Here is an 18247-nt window from a genome sequence, read left to right on the forward strand (position 1 = left end):
GAATCTTGCAATGTTGTTGACGGAAGACATGCTGCACACGTGAAGGAAACAGCTGATCAGTTACGTGATTATTTACATTACTTGTGGACTGGACTTGGAAGTTTGCAAATCTTGAGAAGATGGCAGAAATCGAAGAAGACACAAAGTTATACGAGGAATTTGAAATAATCGGATCTGCAAAATATAAATGACTATTACGCTATTCAAAATTTCCGGATACTAGTGACTGGCTTGGACACCATTCCCAATGCAATGGGTGCAACCATCCCCCACTCACCTCGGCGGACACTGAGTCACGTTCGGCCAGGTTAGGTTACCTGGAAAGCGTTCGGTCCCCCACGCATGCATCTATTCCATTTATCAAAATACACACTGAAACAACGCCCACCCCTTCCTCCCTCCCAAACTACATTTATTTATATTTCTGATGGTGGGCTAGGAAAAGTAACGTCAGCATAAACTGCTCTCCGGAATACAAAGCTAAGTGGCTTGTTAGCAAGCAAAGTTTGGTCATGTAACGTTACACGATTCCAAAACGGTGTGCTTTACATGCAAATAGTCAAACAAGTTCATACCTCCGGAGCAATTACCGTCGCTTTCGGGATGGCATTTTTCTTTAGATGTACCCGTCTTGGGGGGTTTGATCCTCTTGTAGGGATAGCAAACTCGTCTGCATCAAAATGTCGACTACATACACGGTTATCCTTCTGTTTTAGAATATTGACAGGTGTCTCGACATCGAGTTGCAAAACAACAAGCCACTGTTTCAAAGTGGGCTCCTGGAAATGTAGCCTGTGAAACGTTTCTGGATTGTAGCTCCTCATCCTCTTGCCACAACCTGGTATTGCACATACGCGAACCATCCTTCCTGCTCTTCGCCTCGTCTTCCTCCGTAATGTCAGGTATACATGTAGCCTGCACACATGCCGGCCGGTCACTCCTCACGTGTGCAGTAATAGTCATTTATATTTTGCAGATCCGATGATTTCAAATTCCTCGTATAACTCTGTGTCTTCTTCGTATTCTGCCATCTTCTCAAGATTTGCAAACTTCCAAGTCCAGTCCACAAGTAATGTAAATAATCACGTAACTGATCAGCTGTTTCCTTCACGTGTGCAGCACGTCTTCTGTAAACAACATTACGGGAGATTCCCATCATTGATGTAAAACCTTTTGAGCTTCGTTGATACCGTGTAGTCATTATGCTCATGTAGACAGTAACTATATATTTCCTATTTACTTTTGTAATTAGTAATTTTGTAATTTTGTAATTACTTTTGCAATCTGTTCCCTTGTCCTTCCTGTTCGTTCGTGCTCAGCAGTCGACTGATCGCGACTTCATTACAAGATGGCGGCCAGCGGAGAGATTCTCTGAAGGTACTGCTTGTATAAACAGTCTTTTTTAATAAACTTCCTGTGCACTTCCAAAGTTCTCAGTATCTCGTTTTAAATGTCAGGACCCTCAGAAGTCTACCAATGCAGTGTGGAGTTACTTGGAACATTTTTAATGGTGTAAAAATAGTGATTTAGCTGCATAGGTTACGCTATGCCCCCACAGCTAGCTGAAAACCTTATGCAAGTTCGGCGAAAATCGGCGCAATTCGGAATACTAGGGGATGACCGAAGGTGCCTATTGGACACATGTAAGTACTCGGCAACATCTTTCAGTGCAGCTAAGGTCAATTTCACACCGGAATTCTCCTTTAATCTGCATTTTATCTTGGAACCACTTAAGGCTGATGGATGGAATGTGCAGTATGGGAATTGCTAGAATCCATGTACTTTCGTGCCAGTCGATTTCTATTCTGAAACCAAAATTGGAAATAAAAAAAAATGTATATCACAAAATAGAGAAGGCTCAAAATGTTTTATTCATTCTGAATTTTCTATTCTTTATAAGAACAACTTGACCTAGAGGTTTTGAGTGATTTGCTAGGCCATGCAGGCCATTTGACTTCATGCAGCACTGCACAGATCTGACTGAACGTGATGCATTCTGGACTTAACCCTCCTGTTGTGTTCGCGGTCAAGTGACCGATTGATAATTATTTTCTCTCACTCCCTCACTCTCCCTCTTTGCTTGCCAGTCCCCACTGGAACCTTTCCCCAATAGAATCTTCCCCTTTCTGACTTGCATGAGTTCAGGTCAGTGAGGCCTGCAGGCCATAATAGCAAATGGAAGTGCAAAACTGGGTATATCAGAACACAAGTTGATACAAAGGTCTATCACAACATTAGATGTGTGTGTTATGGATTTATAACAAGTTATAATGCGGGAACACAAAAATAAAACATAAAAGAACACAATAGGAGAGTTAGCACAATTCATGCTGGTTAAAATTGTTGTCCAATCTTCCCCGGTGTGGCAGGATGTCACCAGGATGTTACCATGTCAGTACACCCAGAGGTGGAAAGTAACGAAATACATTTACTCATGTTACTGTATTGAGTAGTTTTTCTGTGTATTTTGTATTTTTTAAGTAGTTTATAAAATCAGTATTTTAAATTTTACTTGATTACATTTTGAGTGAAGTAGCCTATTGTACTTTGCTACATCAAAAATCCCATCCATTACTTGAGTAAAAAAAAGTTAAGACTAACGAAAACAGAAAGGGAGAGAAAAAAAATCGCGCCCTAAACCACTATCCTAGTGATAAAGATCAGCATGTAGCCTAGGCTACAACAGGACTGAATCAAGCTGGCGCCATGCAGTCTTTCTGAAAGGGATGGAGATGGAGCTGGATCACGAGATGCATCAGATTATGTGTACAGTAGCCTAACCTATGAAAGTGTATTTTCCGCTATTTCAATGGGTTGTCTCAGTTTGTTTTTGCACTAATGATTGCGGCACGGAGTTGTTTCCCCTCATTTTGATGTCTCTCTTTTTCCTGTTTTGGCCTTTATTTTTGGTAACCTGACTTGGCTTTCTTGGAGAAAGACATTGCACCAGCAGCACACAATTAGCGGTCCACTACTAGCAACGCTCAACTAAATAAACAAAAGATAAGACTAGGCTACCTTATGAATCGCGCAGGCGGACTAAACCTTTTAGCTATTTAGCAAGGGAGAGTGAGTGACCTTAGACAGTTTTTTTTAACTATGTTTTGTATACAAAATCCAGTCAGTCAAACTTTAAATTTCGTCTGACATTCATTTTGACATTTAATTTGGAAGTTAAAATATTCAGGTAAAATAAATATACGGTGGAAATAAGTATTGAATGCTTACATTTTCCCCCCAGTAATTAGCCTAAACTTCCAGTGAGTCTATTCGAAATGTTTACCACACATCAAAAAATCCAAACATAAGAGTTATGTGTAATAAAGTGGAATGACACAGGAAAAAAGTATTGAACGTGCCTATACTGAAATTTCTTCAATACTTTGTGGGAAAGCCTTTGTTTGTAATGACAGCTTCAAGACATTTCCTGTATGACAAAACTTATTAGTCGCAGTAGGCCTATCAGGTGTGATTTTGGCCCATTGTTCTAAACAGATTCCAGGGGTCCCTCTTGTGAATCCTGATCTTTAGTTACTTCCAGAACAGCTGCCTTCAAGTCTTTTTGGAGCTTTCTCTGAGTGGTCTGACTTCCTGGTCAGAAATATTGCAAGGAGATCCTGTGCATGGCCGGTTGATGATGCAGTGATGTTCCTTCCACTTGCAGATAATGGCTCCCATGCTGCTTACTGGAAGATTCTGAAGTTTTGAAATGCATCTGTAACCAGTTTCATTGATATGTTTTGCAACAATAAGGTTGCAAAGGTCTTGGGAGAGCTTTTTGCTTTTATCCATCATGAAATGTTTTATTTGTGACACCTTGGTAATGAAAAACCTTTTTATAGACCATCAATATGTAGCCTACTAACCAAGCGTATATTAATTTGCACAGATAGAAAGGATAACTACTCTCTTAACTACTTACAGATTCCAGCTCGTTACTTCCCTTTCCTTGCCTTTGTGCTTTTTCTTAGCGTGTTCAATACTTTTTCCCTGTGTTATTCCACTTCATTACACATGACTCTACTTATAGACTTGTTTGGATTTTTTTATGTGTGGATTTATGAGTTATTACTAATGCCTGGTGAAAATGTTGTGCCCCCCATATTCCACTTTTCAAGGGCCCCTCTCCTCCATTGGGGCCCTATACACCACCACCCAGTGTACAGTGTCAGGGCACAGGCAACTAGCGGATGGTCAGGTGATGTTTGCTGTATGTTTGGTTACACTTTACTTGACAGTATCAAAATGAGTGACATGACACTGCCATGAACGTGTCATAAACAAGTCATAAACATTCATGACATAACGCTTCTGTTATTAAGTGACATTTGGTTTTTGAACAAATTAAGGTTAGGATTAGGGTTAGAGGTTAGTATTAGGGTTAGGGTTCATGTGTCATGACAGTGGCATGTGTTAATGACAGTGTCATATCACTCTTATGTCGATACTGTCAAGTAAAGTGTTACCAAATGTTTTAGCATAGGGACCGCTTAGAGCACCTTTAAGTGTTTTCTGTATACTGTATGTGTGTCATCTATTTAACCAACAGCATAAAATAACAGAATATCAAAATGTTTTCTGTACCACTGTTGCAGAAATCACATAAGAGGGTATCCCATTGATTTTTGTTAATTTAGCACATCCAGAAAACTATAACAGACAGAACTGGCAGAGAGTGCCTTAAGTTCAGGTGCAGCTTTAGGCATTCTGTTAGGCCATTGTGCAAACATCACTGAATAGCTTTTTTTCTGCACGTTCCTCTATGGCTGGCAGTTTTAGGTATTTTCTGTATTCAAACTACACTACATAGAATATAATATAAGTTTTCAGTACCACTGTTGCAAAAATCACATACAAGAAGATATATTTGTGAAGATATTTGAGAATTCTAGCTCAAGAAAGCACCATTGGAAACATATGTAATTTTTGTCATGGGAGATTGAAGCCATTGAGGGTGTCAAGGTGATACTTTGACATGATGCGGGTGGGTTCTCGTTAGTGCAGCTTATGGTGAGCAACTGCACAGGCTGACTGCAGGTGCCTTGCTCCCATGATGTCTTAAAGGATAATTCCGGTATTTTAGCACTTTGAGTCCCTTTTCTGGTTTGTTTTGGATGAACTAGAGTGGTGGACACCAAATTTTTGACGATTGGTCCTGTCTCGACTTTTCTGACTCACGCAATTTTCTCACTGCACGCAATTGGATAACACTAGACCAATGTTTACTCTGAATGATTCTGGACTTTGACGCAATTGGATAACACTACGACCAATGTTTACTGACCTCCAACGTTGCAGCGCAGTCCTCATCAGTTTAGCTCGCCTCTGGCCCGCCTATATCAGATACGCCGATTTGATTGGTTCCCCGGGATGCAAGGGGTAAAAGTCATAGATATTAGAAAGCTAGATACTGCATTGGGCTCCAGAACGTACGTAAATAGCCACCTTGTTGGGGACAGCAATCACTGGAGGCCAATGGAGGAGCATGTGACTCTGACTGGAAATCAGACAGGTGTCTGTGATTGCCTGCAAATGTTGCCCATAGACAATAAAGGTACTTGCTGCCACCACCAATATTACGATGCCACCTAATAGAACTCGACAGTCAATGCGGTATCTAGCTTTCTAATATCTATGGTAAAAGTAACGTGCATCATTGCTCATTTCCCGGGAAATAGTGTGGTGTTTCTCTGGAAAATCTCAACGGACATGTGAAAATGAATGTAAAGTTATTAGATGTAAAAAAAAAATGAATGGGTTCAATGGAATACTAAAATTAAGTAGTCTAAGCCACAGATCCCCCTGCTGTGTAGTAGCACTGCGCAATTCTGACACGCTTGAACATGCCTCTACAATTTGTTGGTCCCTTTTCCGGTTGTCGCACATGATTGAGCGCGTTTTACGTAGGAGCCATGTGTTTACACGTTTTCGCGAGTGTTATGTGACATACTTTTTATTTTACGAAATAGAAATGAGTTCTCAGAAAGGCAATGTATCTCGAACACGTGCTCAAAAGCACAAGAACACGACTGCCTTTAAAAATGATAAATACGGAGCCACCGCGCAACAGAAGGTAACGTTAATCTGAAGCAACCAACGACTTTTGTTTGCTATGTATGAAAGCCATCATCCTAAGAATAAATCTGCGTTTTTTCCCGAGGACAGCCACTTTAAGTCTTGAGGGGGCTTAGTTAGGCTAGATATTGTTCAGTCTATCACGTGGGCTGTCTAGCACGAATCCTACATATTAATTTACTGTACGCTAGCCTTGTTAGCCGCTTGCCAAACAAATGTGATAACAAATGCAGTGGCAAACTCAACTCAACCCTGTGTGGAGTTATACAGTAGCGTTTAGGTATTCAAGGAATACTTTAATGAGGTGTTTTGTACAAACATCAGATGTATGGTGATTCTGTAAATGTAGAAACTAATGCAGTAAGGCAGACTTCGACCTATTTCATAAAAGTGCCAATGCTATTCATGATCTGAATAACTTCTGTGTAAGAAGCGAGTCTTGGCCAGTGGGATTCACAGTCCCCTGAAAAGTTTTTGATATTCAGGACATCCGTTTCAGCCAATTCTTGCATAACGTTCATTGTTATTAGCTTAATGCATTTAGATTCTTTATTCACTTTGATTTGATTTCAATTGCATACTGTGATGTCTTCTTAACCCATAACTTCATGTCTTCTTAACCCATCACTTGTGCAGAAAGCGAATGAAAAGGTCCATGATGGTGTATGTCAGCACTGCAAAGAAGTCTTGGAATGGAAAGTGAAGTACAATAAATACAAGCCTCTAACACAACAGCGCAAGTGGTGAGTGCCCATCCTAAATATGGTAATATTTTCGTCCACTTATATCAGTGTACAGGACAGGCTCATCTTCATGATGCCCCCCCCCCCAACTCTTGTCCTGTATGCTTACTCTTCTATTGATAGTGTGAAGTGCTTGCAGAAGACTGTGAAGGATGCTTACCACATCATATGTAAGCCCTGTTCTCTGAAGTTGGAACTGTGTGCCAAGTGTGGAAAGAAAGAAGAGATCGTAATTCCGTAAGTGTCTTTTCTCTCTCTCTCTCTCTCTCTCTCTCTCTCTCTCTCTCTCTCTCTCTCTCTCTCTCTCTTCTCTCTCTCTCTCTCTCTCTTTTCTCTCTCTCTCTCTCTCTCTCTCTCTCTCTCTCTCTCTCTCTTCTCTCTCTCTCTCTCTCTCTCTCTCTCTCTCTCTCTCTCTCTCTCTCTCTCTCTCTCTCTCTCTCTCTCTCTCTCTCTCTCTCTCTCTCTCTCTCTCTCTCTCTCTCTCTCTCTCTCTCTCTCTCTCTCTCTCTCTCTTCTCTCTCTCTCTCTCGCTGTAAATGTCTTGTCAAACACTTAATCATATGGATCGCTGGATAGTAATAGCGAGCCAGTACAAGGCCAAGGCCAGCTTTGAGGACATGCAGGTCAGGAATTGGTGACCTTATTCACTGTTGTGCTTACTCTAATCTATAATGTATAGTCCAGCTTGTTTACCTGCTCTCTCAAAGGCTTGGTCGTCAGAGCTCTAGCATTATATAGCCATGACAAGGATGAGCAGCAGCATTAGAAAATGAAGGGGCCATCAATATAGAAGGCTATATGGCTTATAGCTCTAGTCACTAACACTAGTGACTGGTCACTTTAAAGTATTGCACATGTATGCATCATCAAAGATACTTTAGTTTACCAAGATAAAGCATGTCAGGCTTGCCAGTGGAGCGAAATGGTACATAGTTCCGGTCTCTTAAATAGGTCCAAAACACTGACCTATAAGAACAATTTCAGTTTAGCGGTCCTTAATGTCACTACTTAAACTTTTCTCTGAATAAGCAATAAGAGAAGATAAATATACTTTGTGTTTTGTTTTATTGTCATTGCGTGTGTGTGATGAATCACTCTTGTGACCGGGATAAATAATTCAACTTTGGAGTTAAGACCTACTACCAGTCTCCCAATACGTACAGGAAATGGCCATGTCATGAATAGTCTCAGTTTATCAACCGTCTCTTGTGTCATGTTAGCCACAGACATCTTATGTTAGAAGCCTAGCAATGAAATAACCCAACACTAACTTATGACATGCGCTCAACAAAATTAGCATGCTGCTCACGTTGCCACCTGAACCAAACATAACTTAATGATTATAAACATCTTACCTTGATATTGTCCACTGAAAGACATCCGGGTATACCATAGTTAGGTGGGTCCACTGTTATTTCAGTCATACATGTGTACTAGACATGATGAATAACAGCCAACATACAAAGTTTCAATGTCGTACCATAGATATGTGTTATATAGTACATAAGTATAGCAATGTAATGAGCTGTGTGTAATTATGAATGTACAACATTGTCACATTGTACACTAAATACATTTAGCTACTTCCGCACAGATTGTCATGCTCCTATTTGCTACCTCACATACCATTTTTGGTAATTTTAAGACTAAAATGGTATGTGAGGTAGCAAATAGGAGCATGACAATCTGTGCGGAAGTAGCTAAATGTATTTAGTGTACAATGTGACAATGTTGTACATTCATAATTACAATCACTCTCTATCTCCTATAATAACTTCATGTCCATTTGCTGTAGAGATCTAACATATTTGTCACAGCATTAATATAGGATTGTATTTAACACAATGTAACAATGTATGTAACACAATATTAATTGATACTATGTGTGTGCAAAAGACATGTTTATAATGTCCTCAATTTTTCATACTGATAGCATAGGCTATATGGCAGTACTTAAAACTGTTATTTTATAATATACATTTTATATAACTGTTACATCAAATGTTTAATGTAATGCTTATTGAGGTCATTGTTATGGTTATGATTGTAGAATTTGGCAGACACTTTTGTCCAAAGTGACTTACAGAATAAGAACCTTATAATACTTAAAATTACTAGTAAACAGTTAAAAGATGGTAAGCCACCATTAAGCAAAATAGTAATAAGAACAGTACATCAGTACTATATTATATAATTACAATAAACGAATACCATGAATATACAAACCATAACTTTAATAATGAATGAATGAATTAAGTGTAAGATGAACTGATAAGTCGTTAAACCCTTCTTGAAAGACCCAAAGTTGTTGCAGGAACATAGAACACTAGGCAACTCATTCACCAATGAGGGAAAAAGTCTTAAATTTGACCTTCTAGCGTGTATGGCTGGTCGACACAACAGACTCTCATTAGAAGACCACAGTGGGCGACTGGGCATAGAGCTGGATCATGGAATTGAAATAGAAGGGAGCAGATCCAGTAAGTGTCCTATTAGGCCAGAGTGAGGGATTTAAATTGAATTGTGGCTGCTATAGGACACCGAATGCAGTAATTGTACGTTGCTTTGGACAAAAGTGTCTGCTGCTACTCAACAATGCATAGAGAAACTTTGAGCAAAATCTGTGACTGACTTTCCTGAATTCTGTCTGGTTATTTGCATGCATATCATCAATCCGGTATGCTTTTTTTTTTGGGACGGGTTATGAAATCTTTTTCTTGTCAGTGACATTTAATCCGAAATATAAAACTTACAATAAGCCTAAACCTTTGGGTAAAAACGTCCATCCACTATCTCAAGATAGTTTTGAAGATGAAGAAATGCTGAAGTTGTTTGCATGGTACTGGAAATCCTCTGCAATTGATGAATTGATTGACAGCCCCCTACGAAGGACATCATATAATAACTGAGCACAGTACGCCACCTGGTGGTAAAACAACCATCACAACACACTAAGACCTCATCTTCACTTCACTTACTTCATTCTAAAAGGCAAAAAAGCCTGTGTGGGGTCATTGTTTACAAAATAATATTTGGAATTTGGATTTAAGTTTTTCACCGCAAAACAGACGTGCACTGTTTTCATATATGGTGGAACACCTAATCGCTATTAGCACTTCTCCTCCCCTGTGTTTGCGTGATGGCCTACTCCTACCTTTCCCATAAATTCATCAATGCATATGAAAATATGTTGCATGGTAGCATGTTCAAATGTATCATGAAAATTGTTCTTATATCTTTAGTTGGATATTGGATGTGAGAAGAAAAAAATGGATGTTCCATAACAGTGCATTTATATTAGTTGTCTGTGAAATTAATGTCCCACACTGTAGTTAGCATTATAGCATATGGCATTATAATTACACTGGCATTATAGTTTGATACTGCAGCTGAAGTTAGACTTCTGAAGAATCTGTCTAATCACCGGTTCCATTTTTTTTAACAGCCATTTCATTATTGATAAGTTGGTTACATTTGTATATTAACATGTTCTATTAAAGAGAAGATAGAAAATAACTATTTGTGTGTGCTGTAAAATGGTTAGAAGAAATAAAATCGGAATCGGCTAAAATCGGTATCGGCAGGTGAAACTCTATGAAAAATCGGAAATCGGAACCGGCCCAAAAATTGCAATCGGTGCATCTCTAATCAAAACGAAAAACAATGGTTGTGTGTTATCCTTGTGGGGCTACATGCTCACCAAGTTTTGTGCAGCCTGGTCTTTCAGTCATTGACACAAATTTATTATAAAGAAAAAAAAAATCTGGAAGAAAAAAAATCTGGCTGATCCTATATGACCGCCGCATCTCTAGCACGAAGAGGAGTTTTTTTTCTTCCAGTAATACTACCTTTTCAATACTACCATTACATACAGTGCAAAATAACCAGAGGATGATAATGCAGTAGTTTAAGTGACAACCAGAGGAAGTAATCAGGATAGATAGTAGTGAGAAGGAAGTGCAGAATAAGTGTGGGTGTGGATTCACTAGAACAGGGGTTTTCAAACTTTGTGTGTGTGTGGACCACTATTTGTAATGAAGAATTTTCGCGGACCACCTCATACCCTTAATAAAATGTCTATACACAGTCCTACCTGAATTAATCTGCACCTCTTAATAGGCCTACTAGCACTAAAACTAGGCCTATAACTGGGCATCACATCAGTAGGCTATCGTAAAAGCACCAATATGTCTAAAAAATCTGGGTTGGTTCTTAGCGTGAGCTTTTACTGCCCAAGAAATTGGAACCGTGCTCGGAGTTTGAATTCTCGTCGTGAAATAAAAATTCCACTGTAGCTCCAAGCGGTTTTGTACACGCAGTCTTACAACACACAGCTCTTCGAGTCACTGTACATAGCTAATTTAAATACATATATGGGGTGGGTGTTTGCGTTTCTTTAGGAATCTGCCGTCTTGGTTTGTATATAAATGAATATTAATTGACGCATACTCGTAAAAGGGCGGATACAACAGGCTTGTTAAAAGAAAGTTTACTGCACACAACGGCTGCCACGTAGCCTATTTAATTAATTTATTTACTCAAGCTCCCGATGGCATAATCAAGTTCATTTCAACAACGTACTTCCTTAACAATATATTATTAAATGTATAACGTTACAGTAATAAGAAGATCATCTGTCTGTCTGAGAGCGAGAGAGAGAGATAGAGAAGGGGGAGAGAGACAGAGAAAGAGAGTAGCTCTTTATGAGTAATCTGGCCTGACTCACTGTCAATCTCCTCATTATTAGTAGAACTAAAGTTAACATCTGCCTCTTTTTTCTTCAGTTTTTTCTTCAGTTGCCATCCACCGATCCATGTTGTGGTTCTAACCAGTTCTAACCGTTAGCGGCACTGCACTTGAACGTCACAGCCTAGTGCCACTAGCCTTTTAGTCACACAATAATCACACAATAACTTGACTATTTAATTTAAATTTAAATGTCATATGAATATACATATTCTTAGAATATATGTTAGAATTTCCTGGTAAAATGAAGGTTTAAAAAAAATATTATTTTATATTTTATTTTGCTTTTCCACGGACCACCTGCAGTACCCTCACGGACCACAGTTTGGGAATGACTGCACTAGAAGTTAGGATAGGTGCTCTCTGAAGAGTTTGATCTTCAAGAGACGACTGGTAGCGATTGATAACTCATTTCACCTTTGAAGGAATTCAAATGAGAAAAGCCTGAATTACCATGGGGTTTCATTTTAATAAGCATGTAAGAAAAGTGTGTACTTGTACGATAACTGGAATACCTTATGGAGTCCAAAATATACGTCCACAGTGTTTCCCATACATTGACTAATCTGTGGCGGGGCGCCACGAAATAAAAATCGGCCACCACAGATTAATATTCTATTGTAACGATTTGATAGTGACACACACAGTTGTCCAATCAAAAGGTTTATTAGCTGAAAACGAAAGCAGGGACACAAACACAGAACACAATGCACACGGAGCAGGTCAAGTACACACACACACTACACATACAGGGGAGGACGCAGCCCCCCACACAAAAAGGATCACACACGAGGGAGAACTAAAAGGGAAACATGTTACAATAAAGACGCTAACTTTACACTTATAACTAAGGAGAAATACAGACATAAACCCCCAAATGTTCGCTCCCGTATCCCAGCATGCCCTGCGTGGGAGAACGTGACCTAAATATAAGGTCAAATCCTTGCATTGCCATTGAGCTGCGCTTTTTACGCACGCAGCCTTTCCTTGCCCCGCCCCGCTCTCTCTTGTAGCTGGCTGCCACTCCTCTGTATGTGCATTAACAAAATATTCACAATTGTTGAAGGATTGTTGTTGCAACATAGAAGCATTGCATAGAAGACGTCTGGCTAAATTGCTATTAAATCCGCTTAGCATCGTGACCATGCTGTTCAAAACTGCTGCATTGAGGTGAACTCTGCTAATGTCTTATCACAACATAGTAGGCTACATTGAAGAGACTAAACTAAGTTAAGTTATGAAATCAAGCAGTATCTCAAAGCTAACATTAAAATACTGTTTGGATGTCGAATTTAGCATGCTTAGCCTACTTACAGCTGCTTGTCAATTTCGTTGAAGGGCTCATTTTAATACAAATTGAATCCAATTCTGTGGGAATCACTGCGTCCACATGCACTTATAATACTGTAAAGACATAACTCAGTCAGAATCTCAATATCTGACTTCATACTGTAAAATTATATTTTGGTTTATTAACTCCACAGGTTAGCGACACCACAAGAGGAGACTGACGCCACTGACCAAGCAAGTAAAGGGGGCCATATGAAGCCTAAAGGAGACAAGGATGCTGAAGACTTTGATGACCTTGACAGTAATTGTGACCTCTCAGAGGACGGTCTAGACTAGAGGCAAAAGGTGCAGAGCAAGAACCAATCACAAGCACACAGTGTTTGAACACACAGGACTCATACAGAGGTCAGGCCCAGTGCCTGGGATCCTTCCACTGAAAAGCCGCAGGGGTTTATGACTTCAGAGAAAGTAAGGCGTACGTAACATGACAACTGATCATGTTCATTCTCTACATGTTGCTGATGAAATTTCCTGTGTTCTGTAAAATTTACCAGTTTATTTTTATGTGTGAAACTACTTTTCCATTGTTTTCTCACAGACGAAATTGTATTTGAGTATTTGCATTCTCTTACTACATTTATTAGTTGAGTGAATGGCCAAATGATTAAAACTGGTCTCATGGCATAAATGTAAAGGCTTTTCTTTAACATTTCCAAATCCCCACAAAAATATATTAGAAATGCAGTTGAAGTGCAGTTTCATGGAAATCAGGGGTTTACACACAAAGCTCAATACACAAAACCCACTATTGGCTCACACATAATGCAAAATATCTCAGATCTCCAGCAAAATGATATACAACATTAGAAATGTCATAAACACATCTCTAAAGCAAACATTCGCCTCACATTATAAACACTTTTGTCATAATATGTTATATACACTGTTGCTCAAAACCTAAAGCTCTTCTGTGTATCATAGGCTTCTATGTATATTTCCATATAGGAGATAAAGTAATCGACAGAGAGAAGTTGAAATACACAGTAAACATGTAAGCAATATTGAAACCAAAAATAGTGATTTTTCCCCCAAATGATTTGCTGTTGTAAATACAGTAGCCTGCTTTACAAACAACAAGAAAAAGGCATTCCGTGCGTTCCTAAGGTATTTTGGGGCGCACAGCAAAAAAATATTGAGCAAATGGTAACCTTGGGACAAACAAACAAAACAAAACAAAATTATGAGAAGTTGACTTTTTGTAGAACATTACACTAAGGTCCGTTAAGGTACTTTATTTAAAAGTATCTGCATTGGTTCTGAACATTTAAATCGGAAATCCTCTAGGAACAGATTTAAAGGATATCTATATAGGCCTATACTAAGGCAATGATCGTATGTTGTGGAAGTAATTTGTTTGGACATTGAGGACTGAGTGTGAATAAGTGGCGAGTAAATGTGGCATTTTGATAGGTTGGGTTTGAAAAACAAAATCAAGTTACTTCCAGATTTTTGTGTGTTAAGTAGAAAATTGTGTGTGGTGTTTTGCAAAATGTAAATTTAAAAAAACTCTGTCAAACCGTGAGAAATAGTGTATGGTTTTGCAGATTTGGTGTGGGGTGATGGTGTTTGAAAGACATGTTTAGAAAATTGTATGATAAGCAAAGATTTGTAGCCTGGATGCCAGCCGAACTTAGCCGAACCAGAGCAGTTCGGACCAGAATAACTCCTGAACGGTTTCGTTCAGAGCTGAAAATGCAACTGTGTTTGACAGAGGACAGATGTAAGTTGCAAGTGACAAAATATTAGCTTTCAGTATGGTACAATGTCTTCATAAATTACGTTTAATTACAATAATATTTTTTTTTTTTTTTTTTAAAGTATATAATTTTGGCCTTTTTATGCCTTTAATGATAGTGAAAGTGGAGAGTGATAGGAAGCGAATGGGAGAGAGAGCAGGGGTGGGATCCGTAAAGGACCACGGGGCGGGAATCGAACCCGGGTCGCCGGCGTACGGTGCAGGTGCCCCAGCCAGCTGCGCCACAGCTGGGCCTTATTCTGACTAGAATTTGAGTATGATGACATCAAGCTCAAAGATTTGGGGCCCCATTTTCCCACCTGGCATATGACGGGAAGCAGATTATTATCCCAGCGCAACGCTTATTCTTATCTTGCACATGTCTTTTTTTGAGCAATGCGCCAAGGGGTGTGGCAATTAATCACCTAAGGAGGGGTTTGGTGCCAAGGGGTGTGGCAATTAACGACCTAAGGAGGGGTTTGGTGCCAAGGGGTGTGGCAATTAATCACCTAAGGAGGGGTTTGGTGCCAAGGGGTGTGGCAATTAACGACCTAAGGAGGGGTTTGGTGTTTTATCCAAAAATCGCTATCGTACACTACCTAAAATGCATTACCTTGTCAGAAGTTCATGGCGAGTTGTAAAAATGTTATTTTAAGGGCACATTATCAACAGTGATATGGGCGGGTGCACAATGCACCATGCTTCTTTCGTCCACGAACGTGCATCAGCACACATCCATGCAAAATATTACAAATTACACGATTACAATGGGAAACATAATTAGAATAAAGATATTTTACGAAATACATCTCACAATGAGTAGTTATTCACCATCATTTGGAAATTGAGGCAAATATGAAGCACAGCTGAAGACACACTGTCATGAGATGTAAGCAGCAACTCCTCTGCAGGATAATGTCCTTAGGTTTTTTATTCAGTCATTCCAACATTATTGGGGTAAGTGTTGCTTTTTTTAAGCTATGTTTTCGATGGTAACCTATTTTCAGTCAATAGTGAAAGTAACTGTGTATAACTACTGTACTTTGTCGTTGACTATGAGACCACGGTGAAGTTAGTTTCACTTTGCCAATGAGTTCAAATAATAGACGAGTGCAAATGTGTGTAGGCTATACTCTGCTAGGTTTTAGTAAAGCATGGTTTAGTGGAATAACTGTTACATACGGTCTCGTGTGCAAGCTGATTCCTTCAAATGCGCCGCTGACTATCAAAATACCGATGCACTTTGAAGATTGATTTGAAGTTGCGCTGTGTTGTTACAGGGGATGACAGATCTCATTCTCATTGGTTTAAATGATGTTACGCCCAAAACACACCCATGAATGATTAAGAAACATAAGGCCCACCTCTTGCGCCATGCGCTGGATGTTTCATAACGTTTCATAACTAAACCACACCCAATGGACTGGACAAACCCCGACATTTGTTAAAACTATTCACCAGTGACCATACATTTTAGACTGTCATGAAAGGGCCCTTGGTGTGTAAGCAGTTTAAAAAAAGTGCAAATGCAGTTGTTTACTCAATCATAAAGAAAATACACATTCCCACATTCCCCTGGCTTTTTTATGCAATTCAGAAACATTGCTAACATGTTCATCTGGGTTCACCCAGGCTATTGTTATGCTGTATTTCCAAATAGAGCTGTTGCTTTGTAAAGTAGTTTTATGCTTGATATCTAAGCTACAGATATAGATAATAAGGTATCATTTTGCGAATTGCTAAGATACCATATCCTTAGAAAAAACGAACTAAACAAAAAAAGGGGACTACCTACTTCTCTAAAGTTTCCCAATGTGCATGCGTCATTTTGTACATATCATAGTTTTTCTAAGTGGTCTCCACCTTTTAACCACATTGCACATGTGCTTCTTGACCTGTGATTCATTTGCCACTGAAGTCATGAGGATTGTCAGTGGTGTAAGAAATAACATGCACATGTATTCATGGCACGCCTCAAAACAGAAACATAGTAGTTAGTAAACAAAACATTACTGATCACACAAATGCTCTCTTTGAGCAGACACAATTGCAGTCCTCCAGTCTACTATCAGGATGATCTACTAGATCACTTCAACTTAAAAACTGACAAGCATCATGGATGACATTGCTTCCTTACAATTTAAGACAGTCACCGGCAAACAGAAAGCCCCATGGAAGCATAACCCCACAGTTAAACACCAAAAAAGACAATGCAGGAAGACAACAGAGAAAACACAAACTTCAGATCCACTATCAAGATACGCTCCGTACAATTTGTGAAGAAGTTTGTGAAGCTAGACAGGTCGTCCTCTCCAATAACATCAGCAAAAACATAAACAATGTTCATGTCCTATTTTCCACTTTGAGAAACTAACCATCCTCCCTTTACAAATGTCTGAGGTTTTCTCAACTTCCAAATGCAATTAATTTCCATAATTTTTTTTTGTAAAATTAACACAGGAGAAACACTGCTCTCAGGCTGATGAAACACTGGGCAAGTCTTTTCTGGCACCGACCATGGGCAGTATTACCGGAAGAAATGTTGTATTGGGCATACAGTGAATGCGTCTGGTGTTTTCTTGAAGACTTCTTTATTGTTCTGTTTGGTTTTAACAATAGTCAACAGCAAAATACAACAAAACAACAACAACCTATAATAATATTAATATTATTATTATTATTATTAATAATAATAATAGTATAGTAGTAGTAGTAGTGGTAGTAAATAACCACCCCCCCTCCTTCTTAGGGAGTATAGCTTCCTAAAACTTTAATTTGACCGTTAGTTATCCCATTCTTCTGCTTTCCGTTTGACTCATCTTTCATCATAAGCTGATGCAGTTTCCTTTGCCATGAGACATTTTGTTTTACAATAAAACCTTACATAGGTTTTGAATCTCTCTATATCTAGTTGGTAAATTGACACCAGTCTAAAAATAAAATCTTTTCCCAGCAGATTAATTATGTTTTAAAGAGCATGGCCATGTTCAAATATATTATCAGTACTGTAAACAGCTCTAACGGGAGTTCGACACATGTACAGCTAACCACTTTTTAATGTTTATCCAAAATAAGGCAACTGGGGAACAATACCAAAACAAATGCTACACTGTTTCTACCTCCTCTTGGCAGAATCGGCAATTTGAGGTTGGGGCTATTCCCCAAATATTTGATAAATACAAGCGTTGTTTTGTATACATGTGTAGACTTCCATGGTATTGGTACAATCTGCACACTAAAAAGGATCCAAAACTATTTGCCATCTTCTAATCAAATTAGTTGATTATAGTATTGCCGTGTACACACTAGTCCATAAGTTTGTCTTAACTGTGTATATGACATAATATTTCCTTTTATGTCTTTCACAAATATAATCCCTCTATCAAACATTTGTTCCCAAAACATTGGAATTCCATCCAGCAGAATGTTACAATTTAACCACAGTATTTCTTATAAAATGTTTACTGGTGGGTGGAATTGGAATTGCAACCAACTTTGTAAAGCTTCTGTCAGAAAACGAGATTTTGGGGGTGCTGTGGTCATTTGCTCATATTCTTTGGAAAATAGAAGCACTGTTTATAAAGGGAGGTAGACAGTG

At 38.9% G+C, this 18247-nt stretch overlaps 1 protein-coding gene across 1 annotated transcript; it reads left to right on the forward strand.

Moving 5' to 3' along the window:
- Positions 1 to 5875: 5875 nt before the first annotated feature.
- cunh9orf85 (chromosome unknown C9orf85 homolog) lies at positions 5876 to 13542 on the forward strand. The gene is made up of 4 exons (XM_076269806.1): positions 5876 to 6073; positions 6712 to 6818; positions 6942 to 7055; positions 13049 to 13542. Exons 1-4 carry the CDS (start codon positions 5885 to 5887, stop codon positions 13188 to 13190), a joined length of 552 nt encoding a protein of 183 aa, XP_076125921.1. The 5' UTR covers positions 5876 to 5884; the 3' UTR covers positions 13191 to 13542.
- Positions 13543 to 18247: the final 4705 nt, after the last annotated feature.

This window comes from Alosa pseudoharengus, unplaced genomic scaffold, assembly GCF_046254945.1.
Source record: "Alosa pseudoharengus isolate Yale_2024_CS ecotype anadromous, Long Island Sound unplaced genomic scaffold, YU_APseudo_1.1 YU_APseudo_1.1_scf_6, whole genome shotgun sequence".
NCBI classification, from domain to species: domain Eukaryota; kingdom Metazoa; phylum Chordata; class Actinopteri; order Clupeiformes; family Clupeidae; genus Alosa; species Alosa pseudoharengus.